This window comes from Phacochoerus africanus, chromosome 2, assembly GCF_016906955.1.
Source record: "Phacochoerus africanus isolate WHEZ1 chromosome 2, ROS_Pafr_v1, whole genome shotgun sequence".
NCBI classification, from domain to species: Eukaryota; Metazoa; Chordata; class Mammalia; order Artiodactyla; family Suidae; genus Phacochoerus; species Phacochoerus africanus.
In genome coordinates this window covers 142,432,233-142,451,038 of record NC_062545.1, presented here as the reverse complement: position 1 = coordinate 142,451,038, position 18,806 = coordinate 142,432,233, and the positions used below count along the sequence as shown (strand labels likewise).

The 18,806-nt window shown below is 45.7% G+C and overlaps 1 protein-coding gene across 3 annotated transcripts in view; it reads left to right on the top strand.

Moving 5' to 3' along the window:
- The first annotated feature begins 1,836 nt into the window (after nucleotides 1-1,836).
- The window catches only part of GABRA5 (gamma-aminobutyric acid type A receptor subunit alpha5), an 89,384-nt gene continuing 72,414 nt past the window's right edge, over nucleotides 1,837-18,806 (top strand). Inside the window, exons 1-3 of one of the 3 annotated variants that reach the window (XM_047769458.1) lie at nucleotides 1,837-1,979; nucleotides 3,559-3,618; nucleotides 4,001-4,160. In XM_047769458.1, the coding sequence (XP_047625414.1) occupies nucleotides 4,075-4,160 (86 nt within the window). In that variant the 5' untranslated portion in view covers nucleotides 1,837-1,979; nucleotides 3,559-3,618; nucleotides 4,001-4,074. The remainder of the gene's footprint in view (nucleotides 1,980-3,558; nucleotides 3,619-4,000; nucleotides 4,161-18,806) is intronic. The other 2 variants (XM_047769459.1, XM_047769460.1) reach the window with 2 other exon arrangements.

Here is an 18,806-nt window from a genome sequence, read left to right as displayed (position 1 = left end):
GAAATGGGAATAAATATCTTCTGAAATGTGAATTTCTGTAAGGTTATGATATATCTTCTTATTTCATCCTCCTTTCAGGTCCATCTGACCCTAAGGCTCTATTATCTGTTATCTGTTCATACATATTAAAAGGAGAGACTAGGTTATCATTTCATCACAGGGAGAAAGTAAGTATTTAAGCCATGTGCTAAATCTAGTTTTAAAGATTAGATCTTACTAAAGATGATTTCCATGTGTGCAATAATATGCATTGAAATTAAACTGATAGAAAACATCAAAAACATGGAGATTTAAAAAATAACTCATCAAAAGAACATAAATTCTCTTACACTTAATTTCATTCATTAAGGTATTATTGTTAAGAATTAGTGTTTGTAACTCTCACTAATCCAAAATAATCCCTGGTTTATCTACATTATTTTTGCAAAAATTACTGAATGACTTTGGTAATCTATAAAGCTTTAAATACATTCTTTATCTGAATTATTTAATTTACCTTATGTTGTTTAATCCTGGGAAAAGAGCATCTGTTACAGGTACCTCTAAATCTAGAATTCTACACACCTAGTATGTTAAAATTATATGATTTTAAATTACTGTTAATTTTATGGTTTTTGACTATCAATGAACTTTATCTTAGTGATAGGACTTTTGAAAAATTAGAAAATGAAGAAATGCATGTGTTCAACTTATTCATTTTAGAATCAGAAAAGCCTTTCAAATGAGCATCTTACCTAATTTTTTTTCATACAGAACCACTAGAATCAGAGTTATTGAATACTGTAACTAAGTATATATTCAGAATAACACTTCCTTATATTTAGAACACTTATGCATTTTTATGTCCTGTTCCTGAAATATATTCACAAGGTGTTATTTTTGGAAAATCTCAGACTTTCCAGAATGTGCAAAAGTGCCAGAAGTTAGCTTAGATTTGGAATACACGCATTATTCATAACTGCAGAATACAGTGACTTCACACATTGAAAGATTAAAGATTCTGACAGTTAGAAATTTGCCTTTCTCACAATTATTCTGTTAAAAGCAATTGTAAGCAACGCAGTGTCACAAAGATGTGGAAATAACAATACACTTCCCATCTTGGTGGTTTTGCTTTAAATCTCAAAGGTCTCACCCTATGTTTTCTCATAGTCAGGAGACATCCCCCTTTCCAGGAAACCAGATGCTGCCTTTTGAAAACCAAGGTCTGTGCCTACTTTTGCATTCCTATTCCATCCTGACTTAATGCCAGCCTCACCTCTCATGGTGGGCAAAGCGTGGCAGACAGACATAACCCCCAATAATGAAATCCCGGATGTACATGGGTGCAGGAGGGTGCCTGCACCTCTGTCCACGCCCCAGACCCACTCTGAGGTCTGCAGACTCCAGGGCCCCTTGCTACTAAGGCGGCTTCTTATCAAGCAAAAAGAATTTTCTAAACCTCTCAAATATGTATTGCAATTAGATAAATGCTTAATTCTAATTAATCCGATTTTACTCTGACTTTCCCTCCCTTAGCAATGAATTACAGATTAAAAAAAAAAAAAAAAAAAGGGAGCCTCACCAGCTAGTTTCTTTTTAAAGCAAATAGGAGATGTGGACACAGAGGCCTGTGTGGAGGACCCAGGAAGGGCTAGGCTCAGGCCAGTAAGGTGCTCAGGGTGGGTCCTAGACTAGGAAAGCTCTCAGAGCAACGGCCTCTGGGCTGCCTGCCTACACTCCCTGTCCATCTCTGCTCTAGAAGAAGGGGCTATTGCTTATTACAGAGGGCACCAAGGTGCTCCCGAAGGTCCCCAAGAAACTTCATTAGGAATGTGGCCTATCCCAAACCTGGCCAACCGCGGGTCCCGAGCCCTCCCCCTCCACAGAGCCGGCCGGAGGCAAGGGTTCGTTTGGTGAGCGTCTGGCGGCCTCTACCGGAGCGCCTCTGCAGAGGAACGTTCCTCAAAGCCGGAGACGACATGTGGCGCTCGGGAGAGGTGAGAGCGAGCGCGCGAGTGCGCTGAGGGTGCGGGGGGAATCCGCAGCGGGGCAGCGCGCGGCCTCGGGCTCGGCGCGGAGCGGAGCCGAAAGGCGGCGGCGGGAGCGCGGGGGGCGCCGAAGCCGCTCTGCCCGGGAGGAGTGGGGAAGTTCGCGCTGGCGGCATGGGGCGGTGACGCCGCACCGGCCTTCCGTGCCTGCCAGCCGGCCGAGAACAGGCGAACAAGGAGGATGCACCCTCGCCGACGGCTCGCCTTCCTGGGCTGGCGCTCAGGGTGAGCCCGGGCGCGCCAGGTCGGGGCAGCGGGGTAAGGAGCTGCAGGCGAGGGCGAGAGGACCGGCGGCCCCGGCTCGGCCCCTGTCCTCCGGGCACCTGGCTCGGGAAGGGAGGTGGAGACAGGCGGGGCGCCGCGGGCTGCCAGGAGCGCAAACTTTCCCCCGGCGACTGCGGAGGCACAGCCGGTGCGGGAGAGCAGGGGCGTCCAGAGCGGCGCAGCCTGGCCGGACGGGGCACCAGGAGGGCGCAGCGCCCGCCCGCCCGCCGGTAGGAATTGGGACGTGGGGCACCCGCCTATGTCACTGGAGCCGAGGGGCGAGATCACGCACGCGGAGGGCCCCGCGGCCCTGGGGCTCCGAGGCGCGTGTCGTACGAGCGCTGCCGGCAGGGTGGGCGCGGGCTCGGCAGCAAGGGGGCGCGGGCGGGGCGCGCGGGCTTCTCGAGGCCGGGGAACGCCGAGCCACCGCCGCACCGCGCGCTCCTCGCGAAGAAGAGAGCGCTGCCCCGCAGGACGCTCGGTTTGGACCCGGGGCAGGAGCCGGGGAGGTCGGCCGGGGCCAGAAGCGAGCCGGGGAGGGTCGGCGAGCGGAGGAGCTGGGCACGCTGCTGCGGACCGGGCGGGAGGCCGACCCTGCGGGGCCGCGGGTGCCAGGGGCGGTGGAGGCTGCGGCTCCGCAATGCCGCCCCCGGCGCCGGCGAGCCCCGACAACGGTCCCGGGACTGTGGGAGGGCAGCCTCTCCTGGGTGGTCCCAGCTCCGGGTTGAGGGCAGCAGGAGGCGCCGCCCGGGTTTCCCGCATGCAGCGCCGCGTGCTCGCCGCCGGGACTCCGGCCCGGGTCTGGCGACGAGCCCCAGGACGCGCCCAGGCGACCCCCGCCCTGCCTTTCTCGACTCGAAGGCCCCGGTTTCTGAGGTGGAAGTACCTGTTGTGTGTTTCCCTCTTCTGGAGTTGGCCTGGGGTCGTCTTGGGAAAACGTTTCTTTTGAGCACGCGGTGTTCCTGTATGGTGTGCACCTATTTGCGTTATGCGCATGTTGAGAAATATATGCCTTCGCTAAGGTTAGTTGCAGAGCCCAGGGATTGTGCCTGCCTGGATTTCAAATTCATTCATTAGGGCCCATAACAGAGCCTAGAGACTTCCCCAAATGCAGTGATCTGATCCTTAAGTTCTTTGGTCAGGGGGACAGAATGCTGAGAACGTGGCAACCCCCTGATAAGCAGTTCTTATAGCATCGTGATCTTGCGAAGATCTGTTTCTTAAATGTGCCTTTTTTCCCCTCTTTCCACATACTTTCTCTCAGCACCTTGCAGAACAAGGAGTAGCTTGCTGGCTTTGAACGCGTGGCAAATATTTCAGAAAGGTAAAATGATTCCACTTGTGGATTTGACAGATGCAAAATACAGTTAGATAACTTGAGGCATTTATTCTAATAATAGGACTAAATGGGTCATTTGATAACATGGTAAAAGTACAACAAAGTATTTGAGACATGGGAAAAATAAATTAGGAGAATGTTTCTGCACTCTGAGTAAAAGTGAAGATTAAGGCATATTGTAACTTCTTTTTATGCCCCAACTTGCTGGCCATTGAACTCAGAAAACACCTAAGGTGGAGCCATGCTGGATAAGAATAGCCAGGCTCTTTTCTTTCTGAATTGCCTGTTAGCAGTAGGATTTGATTCCAGGAACTGTGGCATGAGAACATTCATGTTTATATGCTTTTCCCCCTTATGTACCTTGCAGCTTCAAGATCAAGTTGGAGAAAGAAACAGTTATTCTTCCAAATTCATCTGCTTCAGCTATTACTCTTACTGGGAATGGACAATGGAATGTTCTCTAGCTTTATCATGATCAAAAATCTCCTTCTCTTTTGTATTTCCATGAACTTAGCCAGTCACTTTGGGTAAGTTATCATCTATGCTTTGATTTTACAATTTTGGGGGCACAAGTGCCTTTCAGAAACTTTGCTGAGTGTACATCAGCAAGCCTTCGCTGGCCACCTTTACAATTCCCACCCCCTTTTTATCAGTTGTAAATAAATAAGAGTCTTTGCCCTACCCCATGCTTTATTCCTGAGCAAGGCTGCTTCAAGTGTGGGGTCTCTGAAGTGAGTCAGAGAAAAGAGGCAGATTATGTTTACAGAAATGAAAGCAGAAGATGGTTCCAGAGGAAGCTGTGTTTCCTCCTACTCAGGTTAAAGCAAGATTCAGAAATTGACATGCCTTAGGGACATTTACTGCTTGTTGGACAAGGTGGTGTTCAACATTTTGATTGCCCTCCTTGGTTGCATTATGCAGAGTTTGCGTTTTTAAAGAGTTTGCCTGGCTCGTGCTAGGTGGCATTGACAAGGACTCACCGTAGGCCTGGCTTGAGCCAAAGGCCTTGCACTGGCCATCTGAATACAGGTGCAGATACCAGAAATTATATTTGTCTGAAGATTTTCAGGACCGCACCCCCCCACAACCCCAGGACGCTAGGCGATATCAATTCCTTTCAGCTCTTTGATCTTGGCCTTGAGTATCAGTGTAGCAATTCTAATCTTTTTTCATCAAATTAATGAAAATCCACTTTCCTGGTAAATATTCTTAAGAGGTGCTGATGTTCCTTTACTCTCCTCTCCTTCCCAAAACTGTTCTGACTAATCAAAAGGATTATGATGTGAAATTGGTGGAATACAATTAAGAAGGTAAATTTTAGGATCAAAGTCGCCAGGCATTCTTCTTGTGAAAATCAGCCGAGGAGGTTGCACAGTGCAGCCAGCACTTTCATGAAACACAAGGGGCCAGGGATCCTGTTCCAGCCTGTAAATTTACCCACCCCCATGCTAGCTGACAGGAAGGAGGACCCTTCCAATTCCATGCCATTCTCTCTTTGTCCTCTGGAATTTTTCTGTTCTTCTGATATTCCCAGGTCTGTACAGAGAAGGAACCTGAAAGAGAGGTAGGCATGTGGCCACTCCCAGGGGTGTGGCTGGTACCTAACAGCCCTGAGACTGTGTGCCAGGTCTGCCAGGGACTGGTCCAGCCCCTCAGCACCATGAGGCGACAGACTGCATGCTAACCATGCCTGTGGGATGTGCCCCTTGGCCATAGAGTTTTCCCTTGGGACAGAGTGTTAGTTGTTTTTCTTGCCTTGCTGCCAGTCTTGAATGCAAGAGGCTCCACTCCCTTGCTTATTTCTCTCAATGTAGTCCCCACCTCTGCTTTCTGTTCCCTTATCTGTTCAATGAATGTTGTCCCTTCCAAGGACTCTCCCAGCCACTGAATCCTAGAGGATTTAACCATGATGTTCCCAGTGTTCCTCTGAACGAGACATGTGTATAGAAGTAAAATCAGACACAATATTTAAATTGCTAGGTTAATGCAGTGGGCAGTTAGTTTGCATGTATTTAGCACTATTTCAGGGGTAAGAAATATGCTTGGATTGGGAACATGTGTTTTCTAAGATTTTGGTCAGATCTGCTTTTGTGAATTTGCATCCTGAAGTCATGAAGTTACTGTATTTCCTGGTAGATGAAAGTCTGAATTATGAAGGAATGTGCATATGGAGTTTGGCCATTAGAAGCAGCTATACTTTATTTAATTTGGTGGTTTTCTGGGCTCATCTTCAAAATAGAGAGATAACTGTTAGTTTCTAGAAACTCATACTGAACAAATGGTAGAATAACCCCTCGGTCTCCCTAGAGAATTAGCTATTGGAGGAGTTTGGTTTGTTTGGGTTTTTGGGTTTTGGCCGCACCCAAATCTGAGTGGTTATGTTAGATAGAAGGTCAATAGTCTATCTTAAAATGATACCCACAAACTGCAGAAAATGTGTGAGATACAGAATAGTATGTGGAAAAGGAAAACATCCCTAATTTCACCACACAGAAACAACCATCCTGTATATCATGGTGTTTTCTTCCCCTTCCTTCTGTGTCTACTTTTATACAGTTGGGGTTATACTGTACCGTCAGTTTTGTATTTTCCTGCTTTCTTCATACCAATACTTTGTTATTACACACTCTAAAATGCATGATTTAAAATGGATGAGTATGATTGCAGTGTGTCACCATCAGCTTCTTTCCTAATTTGGGATATTTGCCTTGTTCGAGGTGTGCTATTATACATTTTCCTACAGTGATCATATTCGGCTTACAATTGTTTTAAGTGTTTGAGATCATTTCTATTAGATGAGCTTCCTGTAAGTGGAATTTTACATCAGCCCTTCTGAGTGCTTTTAGCTCTCGGCCCTACACGTCCAGTTGCCTCTGATGACCAGGTCTATAGCAAAGCGGCAAGCCTGCTTCACATGCCCTGCCCAGCAGGGTGTGGTTTTCTACAGAAGACATCTTGACATCCCTACTTACTTCTCCTCACTTGCTTATTGCTCTAAATGTGCTTAGGAGTAGTTTTGTCGAATTGCAAAAAAGGTTTCACTTATTGGCTTAAAATCTTGACAGAAAGCTATTGCAATATGGAGTGCCTCTTGTTATGTTTTAGGGACACCCTAGGAGGACCCTCATGAGCCAAGCATCAGTAGCCCTGTCTTATAGTAGGGGAGGTGAGAGTGATGGGCAGCTTCCTGGGGAAGTTCACTGAGCTGGTCATCCTGGGGTCCTGTACGCAGCCCTTCTCAGAGCAAACCCTGGTGGTCCTGGAGCTCCCCCCTTGACTTCACATGCAAGGAAGGACTAGGTCAGACCAATCTCTAGGGAAAGGGGGTGTAATTCTGGAAGGTTTTCTCTGCATTGCAGTAGTGAGAGTTTTCCATTCTGAGATTACGAGGAAAAAAAGAGTTTGGGTAAGCGCTGTTATTTTCCCCCAAAGAAAGAGTTTATGTAGTTTGGTTCCAAAGAAAGGTGAACAGGGAAGCACAAAAGGCCTTGGTTTGAACTTTGTGGGACAGGGGAAATGCTGGTGTCTGTAAATACATAAAGGAAACCAGATGTAGTGGAGGGTTAGGAGGATGATGGGAAACCAGTCAGGGAGGAGAAGGAAAGAGGCAAGCACACTCGTGCTTCTGTGCCATACAAATTTATCTCAGTGGTTGTGAAAAGCATGTGGATTTGGCAATCAGAAAGTTTATAAATGTGTTAGGTAAAATATATTTGGTGACTATAAGAGATAATTAATGTAAAATTGCTTTGGAAAAAAAAGGTCTCATTTCTTACCTCTTTTATTCCGTAAATTTGATCAGAGCCACTAGTAGCTCATTTTCAATAGCCTTTGTAATTCTTTTGTTAGTTTTAAGTTATATAACAGAGCATGAGTCAAGTGTATAACAGAGCAGAGGCCTTATGTGACTGTCAGCCTTATGCGATGTCACGTTTAGGGACAAGGTATAATTTGGGGCATTATCATTATTTTAACGAGACCAGTAATCAAATGCACATGGTATAAAAAACTAGCACAGAAACAGCGTTTGAGTCAATGTCATGTCAAAATACATCATATTAAATTTAATCTTGAGGAGTTCCCGTTGTGGCGCAGCGGTTAACGAATCTGACTAGGAACCATGAGGTTGTGGGTTCGGTCCCTGCCCTTGCTCAGTGGGTTAACGATCCGGCATTGCCGTGAGCTGTGGTGTAGGTTGCAGACGCGGCTCGGATCCTGCATTGCTGTGGCTCTGGCGTAGGCTGGCAGCTACAGCTCCGATTCGACCCCTAGCCTGGGAACCTCCATATGCCGTGGGAGCAGCCCAAAGAAATAGCAAAAAGACAAAAAAAAAATTTAATCTTGAATTAATTTTTTATCATTTGAAAAATCATACTTTATCAGACTTGATTGACCCGGAATAATTGTAAGATACATTTGAGAATTATCAACTCAATGATAAGGAAAAATCTGATTCCATTCATTTAACCGTATTAAACATTTTTGAGAGGTTTATCTATTGGAAAATATGAAAATGAGTTAGAATTTTATCACATGGGAGCTATAATTCAAATAGGCTTTGGAAAACAGTATTTTATTACAGGCATATTCTCATAGAAGAACTTAAGAGCAGGAATAGATAAGGTTCTTCTTCTCAGTCTACATGAGCATGCTAACTGTGACCTTTGGTTTCATGAAGAGGACTTGTTTATACACGTTCTCAAGGACGGTTCTCTTCTTTTAACTAGAGCAGAAAGTACTCTCTTTCTCTGAGTCATTCAAGTACTCACAATGTCTTTTTTAAATGGCAAGTTCTCTCTTGTGAATCCCCAGATGGCAAGTTCTTTCCTGCCTGTAACTGTAGGTTCACGAGACTAGGACAAACAGTCATCGTAAAAGTTATTTAAAAAAAACAAAAACCGAAAACACAGAGAAGTGCTGTGAAGCAGTTAGGATACACACAGGTGATGGAGCGTCTAGGTAGAAGTCCTGGGGATGGCCAGGGATCTCATCTAGTGTAAACATTTTAGGTGACTAAGACCCTGCTACAGAGTAATGTCCAACATTTCTTTCTAAAGCACCAAAAGAAAATACTTCCAAATTACCTATTATATAGAAAAAACTCTTGGCAGTTTTATCATGCCAGCGGGCAGTGAGCTAAGGCAAAGCTCAGAAGGACGGGCAGCCAGAGTCGACCCAGCCAGCCCTGTCTGCCGATCAGCTCCAAGATGAGTCACTGGCTTGGTTCAAGGGGAGAAGGAGAATGTAGGCTTTTGGATTTTTACAAAGGTGCAATTGCATAACATGCCTATTTTAATTGGTGTGAAGTTTCAAAGGAAAATATTAGAATCAAAAGTAGAAAAATATTGGGAGTTCCTAATGTGGCTCAGCAGTAGTGAACCTGACTAGTATCCATGAGGCTACAAGTTTGATCTCTGGCCTCACTCAGTGGATTAAGGATCTGGCCTTGCTGTGAGCTGTGGTGTAGATCGAAGATGCTGCTCGGATCCCGAGTTTCTGTGGCTGTGGTGTAGCCCGGCAGCTGTAGCTCCCATTCAACCCCTAGACTGGGAACTTCCATATGCAGCAGGTGCAGCCCTAAAAAGCAAAATAAAACAAAACAAAAAAGATAGAAAAATGTTATCATAGGACTGCAACAGTAATTATCAGTGTTTATATGGGTATATCTCCTTCATTTCCAGAATGTGTTTTAAAAAAATGTACTGTGTAGTTTTCACAGAACCCTAGCTTTGTAGGTGAAAAGAGTTCAGGCAATAGAGAAATGTGCCTGGAAAGTGTCAAAGTCAGGATCCATGTCAGAGCTCAGGGCCTGGGCTAACACTGTCCATGCAGGACCTTCTCCGGAATGTCTGAATATTGACTATTTAAGGTACAACGAAAAGGGACAGAATGGGGAAACAAAATAATGTCCTAACCTAGAACTCAAATAACACTACTCTAAAGATAGGCTACAAAAGAGTAGCCTGAATAAAGTCAAATACAAAATATGAACTGTGAAGTATATTATAGAGAAGGGATCATATGTTAGGAAATGTAAGATATACTATGAAACAGGCTTTAGCAGTTCATTGAAAATTCTATTTTATTTGTACTTATTTAACAATTTATTTCAAGATCAAAAAGCAAACCTAAAATTAATGAAACCCAAGGCCAGTTCATTTTCAGTTTCAACAACAGCAAAGCAATTGGGCCATTATTCTATAATCAATTGGTTCCTATTTGGGGGATGTAGGTATCATTTGGACAGAGGGCAGTCAAGCTGCTCTGGTCCTTGTTGCTGCACTTTTACTGCATGGCATTGGAATTACTAAACCTTCCTGTAACTCAGTTTCCTAATATATAGGAAAATATGTATAGGAAATATATATATTTTAATGGCTACACCCATGGCATATGGAAGTTCTCAGACCAGACACAGAATCTGAGCCACAGCTTCAACCTATACTGCAGAGCTGCATCAACACCATATCCTTTAACGCACTGCACGAGGCTGGGGATGGAACCCATATCTCTGCAGCCAGATTCCTAACCCAGAGTGCCATAGCAGGAACTCCTCAGTTTCCTAATCTTTAAGTGCAGTTAATAACAGATCCTGGAGTTCCTATAGTGGTGCAGCAGTAATGAACCTGACTAGTATCCCTGAGGATGAACCCAACTAGTATCCACGAGGATGAACCCAACTAGTATCCACAGGGATTCGGGTTCTATCCCTGGCCTTGTTCAGTGGGTTAAGGATCCAGCGTTGCCATGAGCTGTGGTGTAGGTCACAACATGGCTCGGATCCACATTTCTGTGGCTGTGGTGTAGACCAGCAGCTGCAGCTCCGATTCGACCCCTAGCCTGGGAACTTCCATACGCTGTGGGTGCAGCCCTACAAAGCAAAGAACAAAACCAAAAACAAACAAACGAACAAAAAACAGAGCCTACATCACAGGGTTGATGTGAAGAATGAGTAGCTACATGTAGGCTAAATGCCAAAACATGACCAAGTCGGCAAGCAGTGCTAGGTCCAGGCTAGCTGTTTTTCAGGATGTTGTGACCAGGAGACACCCAAGGTTTACTAGACCTATGGGGGCGGGGGCAAGGGGCACAATGGAATCCATAACCTTTGTCACCTCTGCAGGCTCTCCCTTGACATGTAAAGTAGCACATTCAGGAGTTCCCGTTGTGACTCAGTGGTTAACAAATCTGACTAGGAACCATGAAGTTGCCGGTTTGATCCCTGGCCTCACGCAGTGGATTAAAGATCCAGTGTTGCCATGAGCTGTGGTGTAGGTCAGTGTAGGTCACAGACTCTGCTCGGATCCTGTGTTGCTGTGGCTCTGGCATAGGCCGACGGCTACAGCTCTGATTAGACCCCTAGCCTGGGAACCTCCATATGCCGCAGGGGCGGCCCTAGAAAAGACAAAAAGACAAAAAAAAAATAGTAAGGTAGCACATTCAGTCACAGGTTCCAGGAACCAGGATGTGATCATCCTGGAGGAATGTGTCCTGCTGATGCATCAGTGTTTATTGGGTTCTTCCTATGTGCCAGGCACTAGTCTTGGTGCTGACACCCTGCAGTGGGCAGAGTAGAGTCTGCCGTCCAGGAGGACAACGTCTGGAGTACAGTAAACATATACTCATTAGTGAGGACACAAGTGTTGCTATGCAGAGTGATTCAGAGTAGGAAGCAGCGAGGTGTGCTGGAGGGAGGCACTCAAGCAGATGTCTAAAGAAAGTGAGGATGGGAGCAGCACTCTTCATGGAGAAGACTGGCCAGGTGAGAAGGGCAGTGGGTATAGGGCAGCAAGGGGAGGGGTGGTGGGAGGCAGGATCAGAGAGACCATGGGGGACTGATGGACTGATCACGCAGGTCCTTAGGGGCCATGCTGGGTAACACCAGAATGAGCAGTCGGCTGTTGAAGTCAGTGAAATACGATCCCATTGAGATGTGACAGTAGAGTGACAAACATTCAAGCTGGCTCCAGCTGCCACGTGGAGAATAAACCAGGAGTCTAGAATGGAGAGGTGCAGTAAAGGAGGGACCGAGGATGTCAGTTAAGAGGCAAATGCAGTAACCCGGAAGGACACTTTGACCAGCAGGATCTGTTGATGGGTTGATGTGAACATAAAGAAGAGGACCTCCTGGGTATTTGACCTGAAAATGCTACTGGTTCCTTTACCTGAAGGAGATATTTGGAGAAGAGGTTGAGAATCAGGAGGGCAGTTTTGGACCTGTGAGATGCTGGTCAGATAGCCAAGGCCAGGTAGGCAGTTGGACACACAGGTCCCGAGTCCGAGAGATTGGAGCAGGAGACATGACATCTCTTCCACGGCAGAGAGATATTTATAGCCATTGGATTGAATGAGATCAGTTAGGGATTGCATGTAGACTGAAAGGAGGTCCCTGGACTACCTTGGAACATGCCAGTGTTTTAGGTCAGGAGGGTAAGAGGCCAGTGGAGAGAAGAAGGGAGAGCTGTGTCCTGTAGCCATATGGAAAAGTGTTATGAGAAGGTGATGTGGTCTAAGATCAGATGATGACTGAGACTGGACCCTTGGGGTTGGCAATGCAACTGAACATCCAGGAGATAGTTTGCACTGGGAGGCAGGTGGGCAAAGCCTTAGTCAAGCGGGAGTAAGAGAAGGGAGGAGAGGCAGCAAGACCTCGAGAGGAGACAAGTCTTCAGTGAGTTTTAGTGAGAAGAGAGGCTAGGGATGGAGTAATACCTGGAAAGGAGTAGAGGGTGAATTAAAGACTCTGAAGACCTGATGGATGATAGCGGCTGTAATCACTGATGGCAACGGTGAGGGAAGGAGGGAAAACTGTGTGTGGTGAGTGCAGGGATGATCCGTATGCTTTATGATCACATCCATGGGGCATCCAGTGATGCTGAAGGGACTGAGTCTAGGGAAGTGGGCAGGATCAGCTGAGGGGGCATGGCCTGCAAACTCTAGACTGGGAAGGAGGCTATGGTGGTGAGGACAAGAGTGGAGCATCTACCAGAGAGGTGGCAGGCAGGGTTAGGGTGGACTTGAGCACTCTCCAGGTGGCTGGCAGGCGGGACTGGGGACACCTGTGGCATGCAGCCCAAGGGAGTAGAAGCAATCTGAGAGTTCCAGCATAATGTTTTATGGCCATGACTTTATCCACATAAAGCATGTGTCAATCCAGGTTTTCCATCATAAGAGGGAACAAATGTTATTTGGAAATTCTGGTTGACTTTCACATCACCATGTTTTTAAAAAATTTCACGGTATTTTTTTGGCTGCGCCTGAGATATTGAGAAATTCCCTGGGCGAGGGATCTGAACTCATACCACAGCAGTGATCCAAGTCACAGCATTGGCAACACTGAATAAAATTTTACATACTTTTTGGTTAGCTAAAGTGGCGCACACACTGGAGATTTGAGGAGAGCTGCTTATTTAATGCTCTTAAAGTAACAAGCCAAAAAACTAGAGATACATTTCTCAGAAGCAATTAAACACTGGAGAAAGAATGCAGAAAGAAATGCAATCCAGGAAGACAGATTCACTGCCGCCTAAAAGCAAGCCCATTCAAGCCCCAAATCAGTTCACATTAACTCCAGTCTGCAGATGCCATTATCTAACTCATTTTCTAGAAATCAAAAATGGCTGTTGGCGCAAGCAGAGATCACGGTCACAGGAAATGCATCACATGTGGCCATCGGTAGCACCATTTGTAGTACAAGACTCAAAAGATTTTTCTTCCCTGGAAATGATGCTACCCCTTGAACGTGTACCCTTTAAAATACCAATACCAGGGGAGGTCATCAGGCATCATTTGGTAAAATGAAGCACCTTTAAAGATAGAATCTATAGCATATTATTATCACCAGAGATTGTAATACTGATAGAAAGTTACATTGGAGTAAAATTTTCTCATAAAGAGACTCTTAGATTTGACTAATAATGCAACTCTTTGCTCTCTCCCCACTTGGGTAATGCATAGATTCTACTGCCCAAGTCATACTTTGTTGGTAACTGGCTGATTTTGGAGAGAGCTTTCTTGGGATCTCTATCCTGTTGTACTCAGACTCCTTCCTCCCGCTTCCTCCCCGGCCCTCCCCTCTCCCCGCCCCCAGCCCAGCCCCACAAGAAACTCCGCTGATGGCCTCAACCATCCTGTCCTAGGCCCCTGCCATCTCCTGAGTACTGGGCCTTTATGCCTCCAGGTGCCTCCACTAAGTCCATCATCCCTAAGCATCCTAGGGGCCACAAGGAAAGAAGGTATCCCTGTGAAGATGCTCTGAGTCTCCCACCACCTTCAAGTCAGATCATAGGAGTGGAGCGAGGCACGTGAATGTGCTCCAGTTTGACCTGAACATGTGGCTCTTCTCACCAGAGTTCCTGCATGCCCTTTGCAGGCATCATTATTTCTTTTCTCAGTGTCACTGCTCACAGCCCCTTCGGCTTGAGACCTGATATTCCTGCTCCATGGCTCATGTTTGTTTTCCTCTCCTCTGACCCCAGACAAAGTTCGATTCCTTTCCTTGGGCTTGCTAGAATGCTTGTGTATTGCAAAGCTTCCTGCACCAACTGTGTGTTATAGAAATCCTTTGAGAACGTGGCCATTCTTTTAGATACACTCATGTTCTTAAGGTGGGGGGCGTCACCTTTGTCACCTTCACATTGCCAGTACTCACAGAACACAAGGTCAATACCATATCCAAAATAACTTTGTTGAGAGTGGCTGCTGAAATAAGCACTGTATCCAACCCAGCAGCCTCTCTGAAGATGTAACAGAGGAGAGATGCTCTCTGGGGTCATTTAGAGTCACTCTGGCAGGTGGCTCACAGAGCAACTTTTCCATGTCCTACCCAGACAGGCTTAGAGAGGTCACTCTCCCCCAAGGCTTATGTGAAGATCAGTTGGGAACCTTAAAAATTCCAGTATTCATTCCTCCTAGATCAATAGAAACTGAGTCTCTAGGTCTAGAAAGACAGAAGAGGCTAATGCAAGAGTCACAGAATCTTGAAGAGCCCAGATGTCAGACAACAGGGAGGGGCGGGCAGTTCATGAAATTTCATGAGTTTACCCTTTCTAAAGTCATTCATTCACATTCACAGTTCTGAAACATGCTGCTGGTGAAATAAGCCCGAACGGCAACACATTTCATAGCTGCCCATCCCCCACTGAATTCATTAGAAGTCTCTGAAAAGATCCAGAACTTCAGGTCTGGCAGGAGCCACTCGCAGCTTTCTAGGAAGCCCTCCCATGCTGAGTGTCATGTCCCACCTATGTCCCTGCCCTTGTCACAACCACTGCTTTCCTTCCTCAGGCCGGAATATGGGGCTCAGAGTTCAAGCTTAGGGATCAAGTCTTTATGCCTTTTGTATAGACCCATACCTGAGCAGGGAGAGAGAAAAACATGAGGATATTTCAATAGGTGGTTGAGTCTACTGTTCCCTTCTCATCCCTTTTCTGGAACCTCAATCATCTGAAAATGTTGCAAGTATGTCATGGACTAAATGTGACATGTGTTTGTAGAAAAGGTGCATGTATAAGGAAATAGATCCTATTTTAAGAGAACCTAGTAATTCATCCTCAGACTGAAGAGGACGTTACCAAAATTTTCAACTCTTTCTACTTTATAAGAAGCTGTTGTCAGAAATAATGGGTCTAGTTTTACCTCACAAAATCTCGCCCTCCCTGCTCCTCCAGAACAGAGCTTTTGGCTCAACCTAAAGCATCTGGATGTTCGCAGCTGACCTGCAGGCCAGCAGAGCTCTTTAGTTTTATTCAGGGCAGTTAAGATGTGAGGAGCCTGCTTTCTGCTCCCAAGTGAAGGCCTTGGAGGGCTGAGGGAGGATTTCCTCCTGGAGGCCCCATAGATGTGACGCTGCACAGAGTTGTTCACTGAAGCCGCAGTCCAGCATTTGTGCCTTCTTTTGTTTTTCAAGAGGTTTAGCTTAGCCAGGGTGGAACAAAGCGAACTGATGTTGCTTTTTATGTTAGAAGCAGTCCCATACAGGTTATACAACTTGATATGCATGAGCAAGTCCACCAAACCCCTTTGAGAGTCTCCTGTATGTGGGCATGGCATTTGCTTTCTGTGAGAAGGGAAGGGTATTCATCTCCTTAGTTGTGAAAATGGTGCACTTCATAACCACAAGCTGCAGGTCCGTTTTGGGTGTTTTGGGCCACACCTGCAGCATGTGGAAGTTCCTGGGCCAAAGATGAAACCCACACCACAGCAGTGACCCAGGGCACTGCAGTGACAATGGAGGATCCTTAACCTGCTATGCCGCAAAGGAAATCCTTGCAGATGAATCGTTATTGAGGAGGACCTATGAACTGAGGAGGACTTCCCAGCTGTTCATGAGAGGAACCACTACTTCCCCGACAGGCATTTTTTCAGGACTTTTTAAGAAACTGTTTCCTAGCTCCTAGGTCCTGCCTTCAGTAAATACAGAGATGAAATCAGGGCAAATCCCCAGCCATGGCCTCTATCAAAAACAAAACAAAACAACAACAAAAAATGGATAACTGCAAGAAGCAATTATAGCATAAAAAGGCAGATACTGAAACTCTTCCAAGAAAAGTGTAATTATGTATAAGTAGCTGTAGATATATTCAAACGCTTTTTAAAGTTATTTTAATTTTGGCCTAAAAGTGGAAGGTTAGCTTTGGAATTCTTAGGCATTGCATACTATACCACTGCATTCGGCAATGATTTGGATATTTGTGAAGTTGAATTCAGAACCATGTGGAGGAGTTCCCATCATGGCGCAGTGGAAATGAATCCGACTAGGAACCATGAGGTTTTGGGTTCGATCCTTGGCCTCACTCAATGGGATAAGGATCCGGCATTGCTGTGGTTCTGGCGTAGGCCAGCATCTGTAGCTCAGATTAGACCCATAGCCTGGGAACCTCCATATGCTGAGGGTATATCCCTAAAAAGCAAACAACAACAGAACCACGTGGAGTGGTGTTTCTCTGAGTGTGATGGAGCAGTGCCCCTGAATGCTCCTAGAGGCAGGCACTGGAACTGCATGGTCTGTGGGCCCTCTCTGTGGTCTTTACCTCCTAAGAGTCGCGGGTCTTCAGATCAAATATAATGTAAGAACATTTTCACAACAGCTAATGGATAGTTTTTAAAAATCTACTTGAAACATTGACATGCTTTTTCTCTTTTTTCTGATTTTGATTTTTAAAATTTTTATTGATATGTAATTGATATAAAACACTGTGTGAGTTTCACTGTTGATTTGATACATTTATATATTGCAATATGATCGCCACCTTAGCATTAGCTGACACTTCTATCATGTAGAATAATTATTTCCTTCTGTGATGGGAACAATTAAGATCTAGCCTCTTAGCAACTTTGAAGTTTATGACACAGTATTGTTGACTATAAGCACTATGTTATCACTGTACCAGACATTAGTTCTCCAGAACTTATTTATCTTCTAGGGGCAAGTTTGTAATATTAAACAATGTCTCCCCAAGTCTATCCCACCCCCCAGCCCCTGGTAACCACCATTCTACTCTCTATTTCTGTAAGTTAAGCTTTTTTAGATACTGCATATAAGTGATAAGCTTTTTCTGAGTCTCTGCTGTGGCACAACAGGATCAAGATGTCTCTGCAACACTAGGAAACAGGTTTGATCCTCGGCCTGGCACAATGGGTTAAAGGATTGGGCATAACTGCAGCTGCAGCATAGGTTGCAACTGGGGCTCGGATCTGATCCTTAGCCTGGGAACTCCATATGCCACGGGGTGGCCAAAAAAGAGGGAAAAAATGCCATAAGCTTTTTCTATTTATGCTCTCACCTCTATTCTAAGTTAAAGAGCCAACGGGCACCTTCCAAAAATTGGACGTTTGGGCCAAGTCTAGAATTGAATAGCCAAACTGATGAGAGTTAGGAACTCCATGAGAAGTGGACAGTGAAGCCAGATTTAGTTTGAGCAGTAGTTCAACAGACTTTCTTTCGCAAACTTGGAGGACAAATTTCTCCTGGCTTTGGGTCTGCAAGGCTGAGTGCTTTGTCTTCTAAACTGTGAAACTATAATGGCTGTCAGAGAAAAAGGAATATAATATTTTTAAATAAGAAGTCACAGAGTAAAAACATTGTGTCTGTGGGCTCCATCCTAACAGGATCAAATTTGAGATTGTGAGTGCTTCGATTATATGCATCTTAATGGTGATGGGAAAATTAGATCCAAAGAACTTGATACTCTCTTATTCAAAAGGCAGTCACTTTAGGCCAGTCAAGAATTGATCTGTTTTGATGCAATCTGTGAAAATAACCAATTTTCAAGAAGTGGGTGAGGCAGCCCTCAGATCCACCTGCTGATGGCAGGACTCAGGCTTCATTTCAGCCATTTCATGAAAGAGAAAACCCGTGAGCCAAGGTGGGCTCCACAGCCAGGCACTTAAGGGCCGTGCCAGGAGCCCCCCTGTTCTGCTCCGAAGTACCAAGGGTTCTGATTTCTTAGGACCATAGCTGGCTTCAGCTGGGTGAATTCCTCTGGAAGCCAGGCCAAGTTGCGTGGGTCAGGTTCTTAGTAACAATACGTAGCCTGCTATTTGCATGTCTGAAAAAGCAGTGATGGACCCCTGAGGCAGAATCCATGATGTTGGTATATGTGACCATCTTCTCGACTTGTGACTTTCTTTCCCTCCAAGTCACTTCCTCAGTTTGTCTGGATCTGCTCGAGGCCCCTTCTCATTTCTAGCTGCTCTGTTGACATGAATTTTTGAGGCCTGGGTCACTTCACTGAATCATACAAACTAGACTCGTCTTCTTGTGAACCTCCTGGAAGGTTCAGCCTGCCCACCTCTGGGTTTTATTGTAAGTTGTTTACACAGGACACTGTGGTCCCTGAGACTCTGCTCTGAGGCGGCATCACTTAAAGCCAGGGTTTTCAGGCTGGGCTTCACAATTCCTGCTCCTGTGCCAGCAACTAGCAGTGCTGATGATGCAGAAGCCCAGAGAGGTTTCCAAGGCCCCATAGTTCCTCCACCATATGCTCTAGGCCTGACATAACGCTCACAACACTGATGCTCCCAATTAAGGATCCAGTGAAATTCGGGGACACCGATCTTATCTTTCAACTTTGGATAAAGTTTTTAAATGTTCTCCTAACACCCCCTGGCCCTACTGCACGAACAAAAGGAAGGCTCCGTTTTTCTGTGTTTGAACCAAACCTTGGAAATCC